Source organism: Rhinoraja longicauda, chromosome 12, assembly GCF_053455715.1.
Source record: "Rhinoraja longicauda isolate Sanriku21f chromosome 12, sRhiLon1.1, whole genome shotgun sequence".
NCBI lineage: Eukaryota > Metazoa > Chordata > Chondrichthyes > Rajiformes > Arhynchobatidae > Rhinoraja > Rhinoraja longicauda.
In genome coordinates, this window is record NC_135964.1 from 26,630,127 (window position 1) to 26,647,058 (window position 16,932).

Below are 16,932 nucleotides of genomic sequence, written 5' to 3' on the forward strand. Positions count from 1 at the left end.
GCCATTATGTTTATTTCTCACTTGCAAGCGTTTATAGAATTCGTGTTAGTCTGGATATGGTGAATTCTCATGTTGTCAAATATTCTACGTATTACAGGAGCAGAATTAGGCCATTTGGCTCATCAAGACTACTCTGCCATTCCATCATGGCTGATCTATCTTTCTCAACCTCATTCTCTTGCCTTCTCCTCGTAACCCCTGACACCCTTAATAATCAAGAATCTTTCAATCTCCGCCTTAAAAATATCCACTGACTTGGCCTCCCCAGCCTTCTGAGGCAATGAATTCCACAGATTCACCACCCTCTGATTAAAGACATTCCTCCTCATCACCTTTCTAAAGGTACCTCCTTTTATTCTGAGGCAGTGCCCTCTGGTCCCAGACTCTCCCAGTAGTGGAAACATCCTCTCCACGTCCACTCTGTCCTGGCCTAATTAGAAAAGTGTTCATCGTTTGCTTGTTTTTCTGTGTCTTGCAGGGCTGACTTTAGGCCGTGTTGTAAAAGTCCCGACCGGTCCCCTGTACCGTGTGGTGAAAACGCCAGTCAGTATTCCCTGCAATGTCAGCGACTACCAAGGGCCCTCTGAGCAAAATTTCGATTGGTTTGTGTACCGCAACGGCGGTTTGCTGAAGGTGATCAGTACGTTGGAACCGGAGTTTTCCGATGCCGAGTACAAGGACAAGGTTGCAGCTGGTGACATTTGGGTGGAGAGGCTGGATGACAGCTCTGTTGAGCTGCGCTTCAAAAGTGTAAAGTTCGAGGATGAGGGGAAATATCAGTGCCAGACTCCCAGTACAGACGCAAACAGCAATGGAAATTATGAAGTCAGTGTGAGCTTAAAGGGTAAGTTCCACCCTTTGTGCATTAATTTGCTATTAATTTTGATTGCATCTGTATAAATGTTTCTTAAACGTTGCGATAGTACCTGCCTTAACTACCCCCTATTGCAGTTTGTTTCATGCACCCACCACAGTGTGAAAATGTTACCCCTCACATTCCTATTATATGTTTCTCCCTTCACCTTAAACCTATGTCCTCTGGTTCTCGATCTCGCTACTCTATGCAAAGAGACATTGTGTATCTACCTGACCTAATCCTCTCATGATTTCATACAGTGATTCCTGATAAACTTGCTGTGCTCGTTCCACACACCCACCACCCTTTGAGTTGAAATCGTTCACACTCGGGTTCCTATTAAATCATTCCCCTCTTTTTGTTTAGTTGGTAATCTTGATGCATTCTTTTATCAGTGTCATAGAGTGATACAGCGTGGCAACAGGCCTTTTGGGCCAACGCCCACACCAACCAACATGTCCCATCTACACTAGTCCAATATGCCAGCATTGGGCCCATATCCCTCCAAACCTGACCTATCCGTGTTCCTGTCTAATTGTTTCTTAAACGTTGCAATAGTCCCTGCCTCAACTACCTCCTATTGCAGTTTGTTTCATGCACCAACCACAGTGTGAAAATGTTACCCCTCACATTCCTATTATATGTTTCTCCCTTCACCTTAAACCTATGTCCTCTGGTTCTCGATCTCGCTACTCTATGCAAAGAGACATTGTGTATCTACCTGGCCTAATCCTCTCATGATTTCATACAGTGATTCCTGATAAACTTGCTGTGCTGCCTGTAAAGTCTAGCAGCCTAACCAACACAAACCACACAGAAGGGACACCAATGGAGATGCAGTGTTTTGCGTCAACGTCAACATCATCAACCGTTTCCACCCATCTCTCCGTCACGTGGCAGTTGACCAAAAACGGAGGTGGGCCAGAGGACATCCTGTCCTTCTCTGCAGATGACCAGTTACTACCCGGGTCTTCGTACACCAATCGGTATCGGCACGGCGACGTTAGGATGGGCTTGGAGGGAAACGGCATCTTCAGGCTCGTCATTGACCACTTGCAGCTGGAGGACAGTGGTGTCTACTCTTGTGTGGCAGCCGAATGGGTCAAAGAAGATGGCTTCAACTGGAAGAAGCTCCATGAGAAAAAGGCAACCATCAAAACCATCGAAGTTCAGCCACTAGGTATCTCGTTGCCAGATCTTCAGTCGGATTTTGGCAGATAGGTGGACCGCCCATTTTAATGGGTGGATCCACAGTCTGGATGGAACTGGTGGGACAGACGTGAAAGGGAGGTGGGGGGTACATGAGGAGAGAGTAAGGACGGACATGAAGAGGGAGTTGGGACGGGCATGGAGGGAATTGGTGGGACGGGAGTTGGGAGGGGAGTGAGGAGGGACTTGGGATGGGAGTGAGGAGGGAGTTGGGACGGGAGTGAGGAGGGAGTTGGGACGGGAGTGAGGAGGGAGTTTGATGGGACGGGCTATATGCTCAAGATTTGCCTGTGATAATTAGTCCTCTCAAAAGTGGGAATTAAAATTTGCATTATATTTAACTAATCATAGTAGAATCAAATTGAGAATACACAGATACAAGATTTAAATGTGAGAGGAGAGCAAGGAGACATTTTTTCCATAGGATTACAAGACTGGAAGGTGCCTTTATATACATTGAAGATAATAGACACAAAATGCTGGAGTAACTCCTGAAACATTGCCTGTTCCTTTTCTCTAGAGATGATGCCTGACCCGCTGAGTTACTCCAGCATTTTACATTGATACATAGAAAATAGGTGCAGGAATAGGCCATTTGGCCATTCCAGTCAGCGCCGCCATTCAATATGATCATGGCTGATCATCTAAAATTAGCACCCTGTTTCGGCTTTTTCCCCGTATCCCTTGATTCCCTTAACCTAAGAGCTAAATCTAACGTTCTCTTGAAAACATCCAGTGAATTGGCCTCCACTGCCTTCTGTGGCAGAGAATTCCACTGATTGCCTTCTGTGGCAGAGAATTCCACAGATTTTGAGTATTTTCAGTATAAACCAGCATCCGTAGTTTCATCGTACGCCAACATAATTGTTGCAGCAATTCCTCTGGGTTGCTCCAAGATAATTCATTGCCAGTATCACCATTTGTGGAAAGGTCCAAAAGCTGGGTGAAGGAGATGTGTGTGGGTATATGCCAGATGCCTGGAATTACTGCTTGACGAGGGAGTTAATGGCACAGGCATGAAGAGAGGGTTGAGTATCTCACAAAGTGCTGGATGAACTCGATGGGTTGGGCAACATCTGTGGAGAGAATGGATGGGTGACATTTCAGGTCGGGATCCTCCTTTAGACTGAAGTCAGACTTTTTGAGACTGAAGAAGGGTCCCAACTCAAAATGTTGCCTGTCCATTCCCTGCCTGACTCCGAGTTCCTCCAGCAGCTTGTGCTTTGCTCAAGATTCCAGCATCTGCAGTTCCTTGTACGTATGCTTGTGAGTAAATGTGCTTAAGTGAGAACTAGCTTCTAATTTTTATTTTGATCATTTGCATGTGAATGCATGACCATTTATCTGCCATGATGCTTTTGGGACAGAATAGGGCTATTAATCTCAGAAGTAGTAGAAACAAAGACCTGCAGATGCTGGGTTACAAAAAAAAAACACCGTGCTGGAGTAACTCAGTGGGTCGAGCAGCATCACTGGAAAACATAGGTTCTAGAAGGTTCCAGACCGGAAACATCACCTATCCATGTTCTCCAGAGATGCTGTCGGACCCACTGAGTTGCTTTAGCACTTGGTGTCTTTCATCGTGCTTGAAATACTCTTTGCAGGGAGGAAGTTTTTACTAAAGAATGTGATGTCTGTGTTACAGCCCAGACTCTAAAGGTCTCTGCAAGTGGAGGGATCCTCACGTTGAACAAAGGTGACGAGATTGATCTTGTTTGCAGTGTAACCGGTACCGATGACTTCAGTGTTGAGGTTGGCTGGTATTTCAGCACATCTCTGCCGACGGATACTCAAAGCAGCAAACTTCTGGTGCACATGAACCTTGCAGCCATCGTCAACAACTCGGACTTTGTCACGTTGAACAGGATTAGCAGCAGCGAATACAGACTGAAAGTGCAACAAGTCGACGAAGCAGACAGTGGATATTACTACTGTGCCGCCTCTGTCTGGGTCCCACATACCAATGGGTTAAAGCGCAACGCAGCAGCGAAGACTTCCGATCCTCTCCACGTCACTGTGACACTTCTAGGTAATCTCCTCCTTTACACTTTAGAGATACAGCACGGAAAGAGGCCATCCCGCGATCACCCTGTACACTAGCTCTATCCTACCCACAAGGGACAATTTACAATTTGCAGAAGACAATTCACCTACAAACCCGCACATCTTTGGAGTGTGGAAGGAAACCGGTGCACCCACAGAAAACCCACACGGTCATAGGGAGAACGTACAAACTCTGCACAGTCAGCACCCACAGTCAGGCTTGAGTCCAGGTCTCTGGCGCTGCAGGGCAGCACCTCTACCGCTGTACCACCGTGCCACCCTAAAAATCGGGTTTTGGAAAGCATCCTTAAAGATCTTCATCATTTTGCGTGAGCGAGTAATTGTGTATGATTAGCAACATCACATAAAGTTGAGCGAGCATGGAATGCCTTTGTGTTGATTGCAAGTGACTCCTTGACATTACGCAGTGCTGAAATAGGATCGATTCTAATGAAGTTAATTATATGAAGATAAATTAATGGTTGTCATTGCAAAGAATGCTGGTTGGAGGCATGTTTTTCCAATTTACACTTTGGTTTAGCAAAGCCATTGGAGAGAAAAGGGCATTCCAGCTTCCTTCTGAAAGGAAGGCAGGGGCACAGTGGTTTGGCAGTAGAGTTGCTGCCTTACAGCGCCAGAGACCCAGGTTCGATCCTGACTAATGATGCCGTCTATCTGGAAGTTGTACGTTTTCCCTGTGACCGCGTGGGTTTTCTCCAGGTGCTCCGGTTTCCTCCCATTCTCCAAAGACATGCAGGTTTGTAGGTTAGTTGGCTTTGGTAAAAGATTGTAAAGTGTCCCTAATATGTAGGAAAATGCTAGTGTACGGGTGATCGCTGGTTGACATGGACTCGGTGGATCGAAGGGCCTGTTTCCACACTGCATGTCTAAACTACTAAACCAGCCTTTGGACAAGATTCACAAAGTGCTGGAGTAACTCAGCAGCATATCTGGAGAATATGGATAAAATAGACACACTGCCTTGTCTGGCAAGAGCCTATCAATATCCAGAAGTTTTATATGGTGTTATTCAGATCCTGGCTATCATCACCCTTAAGTTTCCTGTTTTGCTACATTCTAAATTTTTAGAATAGAGATTAGAGAGATACAGTGTGAAAACAGGCCCTTCGGCCACCAAGTCCATGCTGACCAATGATCAAGCTGTACACTAGCACTATCTTACACACTAGGGACAATTTACAATTTTTACCGAAGCCAAATAACCTACAAACCTGCATGTCTTTGGAGTGTGGGAGGAGACCGAAGCACCCAGAGAAAACCCACAGAATCACGGGGAGAACGTACAAACTCCATGCAGAACCCTGGTCTCTGGCCTGTAATGCAGCAACTCTACCGCTGCACCACCGAATGTGTGAGGTTAATTCTGAAGAAGGGTTCCGACCAGAAACGTCACCTACCAATGTTCACCAGAGATGCTGCCTGACCCGCTGAGTTACTCCAGCTTTTTGTGAACTAGCATCTGCAGTTCTTTGTGACTCTCTGAAAGATTGTTTGATTGATTGATTGAAAAAGACAACATGGAAACAGGCCCTTCGGCCCACAGTCACAAAAAGGCACAAAGTGCTGGATTAACTCAGGCAGTGTGTCTGGAGAACATGGATTGGTGACATTTTGGGTTAGGAACCTTCTTCTGGCAATTAATGGTACCTCAGTCTATTGAAAGGTGACCCTCATAGATAATAATGTTGACATCATATTGTCAGTTGCATTTATATTAAAGAGGAATCTGAAGAAGGGTCCGGATCCGAAACGTCACCTGTCCATGTTCTCCAGAGATGCTGCCTGACCTGCTGAGTTACTCCAGCACTTTGTGTCTTTTTGTGAGAGGCAACCTCTGTTTTAGGAACTGACATCTGGACAGGTACATGGATAGGAAAGGTTTAGAGGGATATGGGCAGGAGGGACTAGTGTAGATGGGCCATGTCGGTCAGCGTGGGCAAACTGAGATGAAGGGCCTGTTTCCACGCTGTGTGACTATGACTCTGTGCAGTTGCTTGTATCCACCTCTCTGTTCTAATGTTTGCAGATCCCACGTACACCATTCACTCCAGCTCCTCGAAGATGCCAGATTCCTCAGGGGAACCAGTGGAGCTTGAGTGCGAAGTGTTGGACTTGTACAATGCCGATGAAGCCAAGCTAACCGTGGCCTGGTACTTCAAGCCGACGGGGTCCGATGGAGTTGCTGGTGAGAGCAGGCCAATAGCAGAGATGGATCAAGATTGGACTCTGAAACTGAACCCTGACTATAACGAGCGAGCCCAAAAGGGAGAGATAACCTTTACCAAACCCAGGCCACATACGTTCAAGTTTCAGATGCAGTATGCGTCTGTCTCTGACAGAGGGGAATATTTTTGCAACATTTCTGCCTGGATTAAACAACGAGGAAACACGTGGATGAAAAAACAGGAAATACTTTCCTCTGCTGTTGTAATGTTCTGGAAAACTGAAGGTAAAATGTCCCTCAACTTTCTGTGAGGACTTTGTTCCCCTGACCAGGTGCTATGCTGTTATTTTCTGAGGGGGTGACACAGTGTGCAGTTTTGGAGTTGCTGCTTTACATAGCCACAAGCTGGGAGTACTGTCCCATTCACCTCTACCCCATTGCAGACACTGGACTTTGTCTATGGAACTTAGTTCATAGATCCTGCCTGACCTGCTGAGTTACTCCATCACTGTGTCTATAGAATGTAAAGCATGGAAACAGGCCCTTTAGTCCACAAGTCCATACCGACCAGCAATCGCCTGTACACGAACACTATCCTACACACTGTCATAGAGTCATACAGTGTGGAAACAGCCTAACTTGCCCACACCGACCAACATGTCCCATCTACACGTCCCACCTGCCTGCATTTGGCACATGTCTCTCTAACCTGTCCTATCCATGTACCTGTGCAAATGGTTCTTAAACATTGCGATAGCACCGGCCTCAACTACCTCCTACGGCAGCTCGTTCCATACACCGACCATCTTTTGTGTGAGAAAGAAAGATACAGCATGGAAACAGGCCCTTTGACCCATCGTCTATGGTGACCATCAATCACCCGTTCACACATAGTTCTATGCTATTGCACTTCATCACCCCCTCCGTACACAGTAGGGGCAATGTACCTACCAGCCTGCACGACTTTACAACGTGGCAGGAACCCGGAGCACTCAGAGGAAACCCACGCGGTCACAGGAAGAACGTGCAATCACCACACAGACAACACCCGTAGTCAGTATCGAACCCGGGTCTCTGGTGCTGTGAGACAATGGCTCTACCAGCGATGCCACTGCCGCCCCTGGGGGTGGCGTGAGCTGTTTTAAAGCAGACATCCAGAGGGACCTGGCGTGGGGGGGGGTACGCTGAGAACAGCAATGGACCCGGTGAAGAGTGTGGGGGTGGTAGACGAAGGAAGAGGGACCAACAGACCATATTGATTACCTTTGTAACTTTGTCAGCGCCCAACACGTGGCGACTCTTGGAAATACTTGTGTGTTGTTTGCAAAACAAAGAGTTTCACTGTAGCACATACATATGACACTCACCCTGTCCTTTGGTGCATTAACCAGCATCTGCAGTTCCTTGTGTTTCAGCAAGTAATGTTGGTGTCCCCTCTGCCCCTCAGACCCAGGGCTCAGTGTCATGGCAACTGAGGAGAAGCGAGCAGCTGTGATGGGGACCACGTTTGAAATGATGTGCAGCGTTTCAGCAGAGCACGTGGCGGTCCCCTACTACTCCGTGGTGGTGGCGATGAACGAGCCGGCCATCATCGGCACCCAGGGCAGCAAGAGGCTCATCTCACTGACGCGAGAGTCGGTGGTGAACCTGGAGCAGTGGGACACCAAGGACCGGCCGGAAGACGTTGTCCTGGAGAAGGTCAGCCACCAGGAATTCCGATTCCGGCTGTACAGGGCTCAGTTTTCCGACCAGGGGTCGTATTACTGTCTGGTCCAGGCGTGGGTACAAGACCACAATGGAAGGTGGGCTGAGGCTGTCTCCAATGACTCAAATCCCATTGCCGTCGCCTTTACAACAACCGGTGAGCTCTGAGTGAATCCTGCGGTGAAGTATGCAGTAGATTTCATGGAACTTAACATGATACAGCACAGGAGTTGCTTCTTCGCATAAGTTCATAAGTCATAGATGTAGAATTAAGCCATTTGGCCAATCGAGTCTACTCTGCCATTCAATCATGGCTGATCTATCTTTCCCTCTCAACCCCATTCTCCTGTCTTCTCCCTGTAACCCCTGCTAATCTCAAATCTGTCAATCCCTGCCTTGGAAATACCCAATGACAGTCTCCACAGCAGTGGCAATGAATTCCACGGATTCACCACCCTCTGGCTAAAGAAATTCCTCCTCATCTCCTTTCTAAATGTCCGTCCTTTTATTCTGAGGCTGTGCCTCTGGTCCTAGGTTCTCCCACCACACTCTCTCTCTCCACATCCATTCTATCCAGGCCTTTACTCTTCTGCCCACAATGTCTGTGCCCAGCACAGCGCAAAGTTAAACTACTCTCCTCTGCCTGCACGTAATGCTTATAATTAAACTGCCTTTGCTTATTTCTCCTACCAAAATGCATCATCTCACTTTTCTCTGCATGAAACACCATCTACAATGTACCTGCATACTTCATCAGTTTGCATGCTGCTGCAATCCAATACTGTAGAACAGAGAATAATACAGGAACAAGCCCTCCTGGAAGGTCGAACATGATGCCAAGCTAAACTAATCTCTTCTGCCTGCATGTGATCCATATCCCTGCATTTCCATGTGCCTAAAGGCTTCTTAAATGCCACTATTGTATCTGCCTCCACCACCACCCCAAGCAGCACGTTCCAAGCATCTTTGCACTAAATGATGTACCCTTTGTCCTTTATCTTTGCACTGTGCACGGCTTGATTGTATTCATGTGTAGCCCGCACCACCGGACTCAGTTTCTTCCCCTCTGTTATCGGGCTTCTGAATGGTCCTTCCATAAGCTAGGGCACTATCCAGTTCACCTCTATCCCATTGAGGACATTGGACTTTGTCTAAGGAACAGGTGCACTACAATGCTGAGAACTATATTCTGCACTCTGTATCTCCTCTTTGCTCTACCTGTTGTTCTTGAGTTTGGCTTGATTGTATTTATCTCTAGTATTTTCTGATCTGATTGGGCAGCACGCAAACAAAAGCTTTTCACTGTTTCTGTGACGTGCACGTGACAATAATAAACAGACAAGCAGACATAACTTAAATATAATTACCTAGAAATTCCAAATTCCGGATGGTGCAAAGTTGCTGAAAACACTGGTTCTTTTGAAGGTCCATGACATTTGATGGAATTGGATTTGTTTTTCAAACTTTGTAATAATCTTTCAAAGTAGCTTCTTATTATTAAAATACTGCACGGCTGAATGGAAATGAGCATTAATGTTCAGCTATTCTTCAAAGTAAGGATTATTGAAGAAAATATTTGTCAACTTGGGCCACATTATATAATGTTAGAGGCCAACACTGGAGTAAGTGTAAATGTTCTGTAAAGTTCGGATTCTCTTTTAAATAAGGATCCCATTTTCAGTAAAGAGAGATTTTAATGCCAGATCAATAAAGTAATGACCCGATTGTGAGAGAGAATTAAAATATTTCAGTGAGACAAATAAAGACACCACCTAAAACTCCAGTGTTTGTCTGCGGGAAGGTTGCATGCTCCGTTTCATGGCTGTTCCAAGTTTGCCACGGTTAGATTTACCCATAATTGTGTCCATACTTGAATACTTTACTGATAATCATCAACTATAATTTTCAATGGAGGAAAGGTGTTGCTGAAAGAAATATTGGACGATCAGCAAATGCTGGCAGAACTGTACCTTTGCCTGCATGTGATCCAAGGCCAAGATAAGGCTCTATGCCTTTACGAAATGTGAAACTTGAAGAATACAAGGTGGCGCCAGAAACTTGCCGACTCTTTTTGTATTGCCTCAGTGTGATCTACTATTCTTACACTACAATCATTGCACTCTTGTACTTGGGTATGAATGTGCTAATGTGTAGTAAGATTTTACTGAATTGGACGCAAAACAAAGAATTTCACTGTATTTAGTTACATGTGACAAAGTATCATTGAACCATTGAAGAAGCCAAAAAAGCTGTGAGATAAAGAGAGAGGCGTGAATTGTGAGGCCAAAGTTCATAAGTCACAGGAGCAAAATTAGGCCATTTGACCCATCGAATCTACTCTGACATTCAATCATGGCTGATCTATCTTTCCCTCTCAACCCCATTCTCCTGCCTTCTCCCCGTAACCTTTGATGCCCTTATCAATCTGCAACAAATCTGAAATCATCATCATTGGTCCAAAAACGCTCACCAAATCCACCCAAAACTTCATCCTCAATATTGATGGTCTCCCAGTATCCACCTCCCCTCACATCCGGAATCTTGGAATCATCTTTGATCAAACCCTCTCCTTCGACAAACACATCAAACACATCACAAAGACAGCCTTCTTCCACCTCAAAAACATCGCCCGTCTCCGTCCATCCCTCTCCTCCACAGCTGCAGAAACCCTCATCCACGCCTTCATCACCTCCCGTCTGGACTACTGCAACAGCCTCCTCTATGGCTCACCCTCAAAAATCATCAGTAAACTTCAATACATTCAAAACTCCGCTGCCCGTCTACTCACCCACTCCCCGATCCGTGACCATATTACCCCCGTCCTTTATAAGCTCCACTGGCTCCCCATCCCCCAGAGAATCCAGTACAAAATCCTCCTCATGACCTACAAAGCCCTCCATAACCTGGCCCCATCTTACCTGACTGACCTCCTCCACAGGCACACTCCCACCTGCACCCTCCGCTCTGCTGCTGCCAACCTCCTGTCCCCCCCCATCCGGTCCAAACTCAGATCCTGGGGGGACAGGGCTTTCTCCATCGCTGCTCCCACCCTCTGGAACTCACTACCCCAAACCGTCAGAGACTCCTCCTCACTCGCCACATTCAAAACATCACTGAAGTCTCACCTGTTCAGCACTGCCTTCAACCACTGACCGTCACCTCACCTTCTGTCTCCTTTTTCTGTTCGTTTACTTATTTATCTATTTATTTTCTTCTCTATGTTCTAGTAATCCCTGTAAAGCGTCTTTGAGTGTTTGAAAAGCGCTATATAAATGTAATGCATTATTATTATTATTATTATTATCTAGAGGAAAGGAAAGGGAAATAGGTTGTTTGTATTTAATGATGTGCATTATAAAGCTTATCCATTAACGTGTCTCCTTTTGCACTCCAGCTCCTCGATTTAATGTGACTTTGGAGTCAGAGAGACCTCATGTGCACCAAGGAGAGACCTTGGAAATGTGCTGCATTGTTGATCTGCTGGAGATACCAAACACCACGGGTAATTTTAGACGTTATGCTGTGGATCTATGATAGTGTGCGATACCAAAATAGCTTCACCGGGCTGATTGACTCTCGGCTGCTCGGCACCTTCAGACAGCCATGGTGACTTTTCACGGCAGCTGCTGCCATGTCAGAATCTGGTCTGGCTTCAACTCACACAGTCCCACTCCTAGAGCTTTACGCAAAATCTACACGTCTTGGAGAATGTTGCATTTGTCAGGGATGCAGTTACATGATGTGCAGGGTGCAAAAAGACAATGCAGTTTAGTTTAGTTTAGAGATACTGCGCGGGAACAGGCCCTTCAGCCCACTGAGTCCGTACCGACCAGCAATCGCCACACATTACACCACCCTACACACACTAGCGACAATTTACACTTATACCAAGTCAATCAACCTACAAACCTGTACAGGGAAAACCCCACACGGTCACGGGGAGAGCGTACAAACTCCGTACAGACAGCTCCTGTCGGCAGGATCAAACGTGGGTCTCCGGCGCTGTAAGGCAGCAGCTCAACAGCTGCACCACCGTACCATGCTGCCCCACCGTACCGTGCTGCCCCACCGTACCGTGCTGCCCCACCGTACCGTGCTGCCCCACCGTACCGTGCTGCCCCACCGTGCCGTGCTGCCCCACCGTGCCGTGCTGCCCCACCGTGCCGTGCTGCCCCACCGTACCGTGCTGCCCCACCGTACCGTGCTGCCCCCTGCCTCTTTAGATAGACACAAAATGATGGAGTAAATCGGCGGGTCAGGCAGCAGCTCTGGACAAAAGGAATAGGCGACGTTTCGGGTTGGAACCCCTTCTTTAGACTTGTTTAGTTTAGAGATACAGCATAGTCAATAGTCGTTTATTTGTCACATACACATAAATGTGTAGTGAAATGAAACATTACCCGCTGTTCAACAATAAGTCCAATAAGAATAATCAATAAAAATGCAATAACACATACAATCATAAACTAACACCAAACAAAAAAGAAACATCCATCACAGTGAGTCTTAGAAACATGCTCGTCAGCCCACCGAGTGCGTGCCAACCATCAATCACCAGTTCACACCCTGATCTCTAAAGATGCCTTTCTTTCCTGGGTGTTTGAGTTGCTGAACCAGATGGTGATGCAACCCTCTGGAATGTTATTGGCTTGGTTGTATTGTTATTGCCCTGGTTGTATTAATGTGATGCAAGTGGCGTGATATTTCTCAAATCCTGCCGTTATATAGTTTCAAGTTATTGTGCATCTAGTAACATGGAGCGGTGCAGTGGCGCAGAGGTAGAGTTGCTGCTTCACAGTGCCAGAGACCCGAGTTCAATCCTGACTACAAGTGCTGTCTGTACGGAGTTTGTACGCTCTCCCTGTGACCGCGTGGGTTTCATCTGGGTGCTCCAGTTTTTTCCCACACTCCAAACTCGTGCAGTTTGTAGGTTAATTGGCTTCTGTAAATTGTAAATTGCTCCTAGTGTGTAGGATAGTGCTAGTATACGGGGTGATTGCTGGCTAGCGCAGACTTGGTGGGCCGAAAGGCCTGTTTCTGTGCTGTATTTCTTAAGTCTAAAACAAAGTGGAATTATATAGTTTTAAGTTGTTTAAGAAACAAGTCCGTCGGCCCACTGAGTCTGTGGTGACCAGCGATGACCCCGTACACTTGCACTATCCTACACACTAGGGAACATTTGCAATTTACGGAAGCCAAGTAACTAACCCACAACCTGCATGTCCTTGGAGTGTAGGAGGAAACCGGAGCGCCCAGAGAAAACCCACACGGTCACAGAGAGAATGTACAAACTGTGTAGAGACAGCACCCTTAGTCAAGATCGAACCCGTGTCTCTGGTGCTGTAAGGCAGCAACTCTACTGCTGCGCCATTGTGCTGCCCATAGTATCATGGGTATAAATGGGATTGAATTGAATTTAGAAATGCCCATTGTCTTGGACTGTTCATTAATCCAAATGATCTATCTACTTTCCTCATAGATGTTTTGTATGAAGTGGAATGGTACTTCCAAGGAATTCATTTTAATGCCACACTGAGTCCTTTGGTGTCGGTGGATCGGGGATCGGTAGTCACCTACCAGGAAGACTTTGCGACACGTGGGATCAGCGTTGAACGGGTTAGCAGGCACGGCTTCCGACTGAGAGTGCACTGTGCGGACCGCGGTTTCGCTGGAGATTATTTTTGCAAAGTGACACCCTGGATAAAATATCAGACGGAGAAATGGGACCAAATCCCTCCAGAGGAATCCGCTCACCTTTCCGTGCGCATCGATATTTCAGGTCAGTGGAGATTTGCTCAGAAAGGGGGCACCAAATATAGACACAAAATGCTGCAGTAACTCAGCAGGTCAGGCAGCATCTCTGGGGAAAAGTGACTTTTCGGGTCGACTCCTTTCTTTAGACTGTGTCAGGTGAGAGGGGAAACTAGAGGTACGAACAAGGTGCAAAGAACAAATGAATTGTGCTTGGGCAGCTTATAAGGGGGGGCACGGTGGCGCAGCGGTAGAGTTGCTGCCTTACAGCGAATGCAGCGCCGCAGGCTCAGGTTCAATCCTGACTACGGGCGCCGTCTGTACGGAGTTTGTACGTTCTCCCCGTGACCTGCGTGGGTTTTCCCCGAGATCTTCGGTTTCCTCCCACACTCCAAAGACGCACAGGTATGTAGGTTAATTGGCTGGGCAAATGTAAAAACTGTCCCTAGTGTGTGTAGGATAGTGTTAATGTGCGGGAATCGCTGGGCCGAAGGGCCTGTTTCCGCGCTGTATCTCTAAATCTTTAAAAAAAACAGTGGTGTGAATCTTGATTTCTCTCATTTCAAGTAACTCTTGCATTCCCTCTCTCTCCGCCCTTCCCTCCACTAGTTGTCCCACCAGTTTCACTGTCGTCCTGTGTAGTTTCACTGTTTGTTTCACCTCTGTCACCTTTTCCCACAGCCAACAATGGATTATTGTGAGCTCCACCTTTCCTTGATCACAGTTGCTGGCTTTGATTTGTTCTTTTCACACCTTTTATTCACTTGTTCTGTGTACCTTTTCACGCCTCTAGTTTCTCTCTCCCCTAACTTTCAATCTGAAGATGGGTCTTGACCAGAAATGTCACCTATTCCTTTTCTCCAGAGATGCTGCCTGACCCACTGAGTTACTCCAACAATTTATGTCTTATCTACCGGAGAATAAAACTCCAGTGCTTCATTCACCCTGTGCGAAAATATATCAGCTGAAAAAGGGTCCCAACCTGAAACCATCTGCCTATCAAGCCCCTCCCCCCCTTACCTGTATCCACCTATCACTCCCTGCCTGAGGTCATCTGTTACCAGCCCTGATTTGTACTGGCCTTTTCTTCCTTCGAGTTCCTTCCCCCCCCACCACCACCCTTTACTACAATCGATTTGAAGAAGGTCCCGACTCAAAACATCACCTATCCATGTTCTCCAGAGATGCTGTCTGACCCGCTGAGTTACTCCAGCACCTTGTGTTTTGTTTTGATTTTTCACCTTTAATTAAAACTCCCGAATGTTTAGTTTTGAGTAAAGGGTTTAAATGCTATTGGGAAGGAATTTCAATCTTTGCTTCTTTCTTGAACATTGTTAGGAACCAAAAGAAAGAGTTTAATTGAGCAGATGAGTGAATAAATACACTTGAATAATAAGATCAAAATGCAAAGTGCTGGAGGAACTCAACGAGTCAGGCAGCATCTGTGGAGGGAATGAACAGGAAATGTTGTGGGACACCTATTTAGACTCTCTGCCTTACAGTGCCAGGGACCTGGGTTTGACTGGTGCTGTCCGTAAGGAGTTTGCACGTTCTCCCTATGACAACATGCATTTTCTCCGGGTGCTCCGGTTTCCTCCCACACTCCAAAGATGTGCAGGATTGTAGGTTAATTGGCTTTGGTAAAATTGTAAACTGTCCCTAGTGTGTGGGATTGCTGGTCGGCGCGGACTCGGTGGGCCCAAGAGCCTGTTTCTGCACCGTATCTCTAATGTAAACTGATAAGATGCTGGTAATAGAAACGGGAAGTAGCTTAATGGTGTGAGGAATCGCATATCAAAGATACTTACACTGACGTTTTTTGTTTCCACTTTTTGCTGTTTCCCTTTTTTCCGCCCCTCTCCTCCAGTGCTAGACTCCTTCAAGATGCCGCTCTTGTACGGAGTAGTCAGTGCCTTACTGGTTGGGATTCTCGCCTGCACCATCGGATATTGTGCCTTCCCAAAGCCTCCAAGAGGGAGGTCTGTACCCCTGGACGAGCGACGTGGGCTACTCCACAAATGCCTGAGCTGAGCTGAGCTGACACGACCTCCAGCCAGGGTCTGGACTAACACCTGAATGAACCACTCAAACTACCTGTACGCTGACACTTGGGGGATGACAAGCAGAGCCGGATCTTTTAGATATTTACCACGTGCAGTGATTTGTAATTTAAAACAAAAAGCCATGTTCAGTTTCTTTGCGTGGAGTAAAAAATATTTTGGGAATGTCAGTGTGATTTTTATTTTTTTTAAAAAGTTTTTTTGTTGCAGTAACTTGCGCTACGGAGACGTTGCCGATTTCTTCTCCTTTTGCCTAGTTTGGACGTGAGGAGTTGGGCCCGGTCACGTTCCCCCGGTGTCTGCGGGTCGGACACCTTATCATTGCGCTGGCAACACTGACGGAGTGCACAATAAACGCCACTTTCTTTGATGTATAGATAAGTATTTTGTTGTGCAAAGATGAGTTCCAAATCACCGTATCCAGTCATGGAGTCATACAGTGTGGAAACAGGCCCTCCTGCTCAACTTGCCCACAATGACCAACATGCCCCATCTACGCGAGTCATATCCATAGGGGCGGCACAGTGGTAGTTGCTGCCTTACAGCGCCAGAGACCCAGGTTCAATCTTGACTACAGGTGCTGTCTGTACGGAGGTTGTACCTTCTCCCTGTGACTGCGTGGGATTTCTCCAGTTTCCTCCCACACTCCAACGATGTACATGTCTGTAGGTTAATTGGCTTTGGTAAAATTGTAATGTGTCCATAATGTGTAGGACAGTGCAAGTGTGCGGGGATCGCTGGGCGGCACAGACTTAGTGGAGCAAAGGGCCTCTCCGCACTGTATCTCTCAAGCCTGCATTTGGCCCACATCCCTCTAAACCAGTCCTATCCATGTACCTGTCTAAATGTTTCTTAAATGTTGTGATAGTACCTGCTTGAACTACCTCCTCTGGCAGCATGTTCCATACACCCACCATCCTTTGTGTAAAATAATTGCCTCTCAGGTTCCTATTAAATCTTACCCCATCACCTTAAACCTATGTCCTCTGGTTCTTGATTCCCCTACTCTGGGTAAAAGACTGTGCATTCACCCTGTCTATTCCTCTCATGATATTATGGAGCTCATTTTAGGCAGAGTGACATGTTCCAACCTAAAGCTGCCGCAGCCTCTAGTTAAGCATTGT

General features: G+C 46.7%; 1 protein-coding gene across 1 annotated transcript in view; it reads left to right on the forward strand.

Moving 5' to 3' along the window:
- The window catches only part of LOC144598810 (prostaglandin F2 receptor negative regulator-like), a 43,917-nt gene extending 27,202 nt beyond the window's left edge, over positions 1-16,715 (forward strand). Inside the window, exons 2-9 of the mRNA XM_078409255.1 lie at positions 479-844; positions 1,608-2,036; positions 3,711-4,094; positions 6,156-6,578; positions 7,741-8,154; positions 11,392-11,499; positions 13,477-13,776; positions 15,616-16,715. Of these exons, the coding sequence (XP_078265381.1) occupies positions 479-844; positions 1,608-2,036; positions 3,711-4,094; positions 6,156-6,578; positions 7,741-8,154; positions 11,392-11,499; positions 13,477-13,776; positions 15,616-15,779 (2,588 nt within the window). The 3' untranslated portion in view covers positions 15,780-16,715. The remainder of the gene's footprint in view (positions 1-478; positions 845-1,607; positions 2,037-3,710; positions 4,095-6,155; positions 6,579-7,740; positions 8,155-11,391; positions 11,500-13,476; positions 13,777-15,615) is intronic.
- Positions 16,716-16,932: the final 217 nt, after the last annotated feature.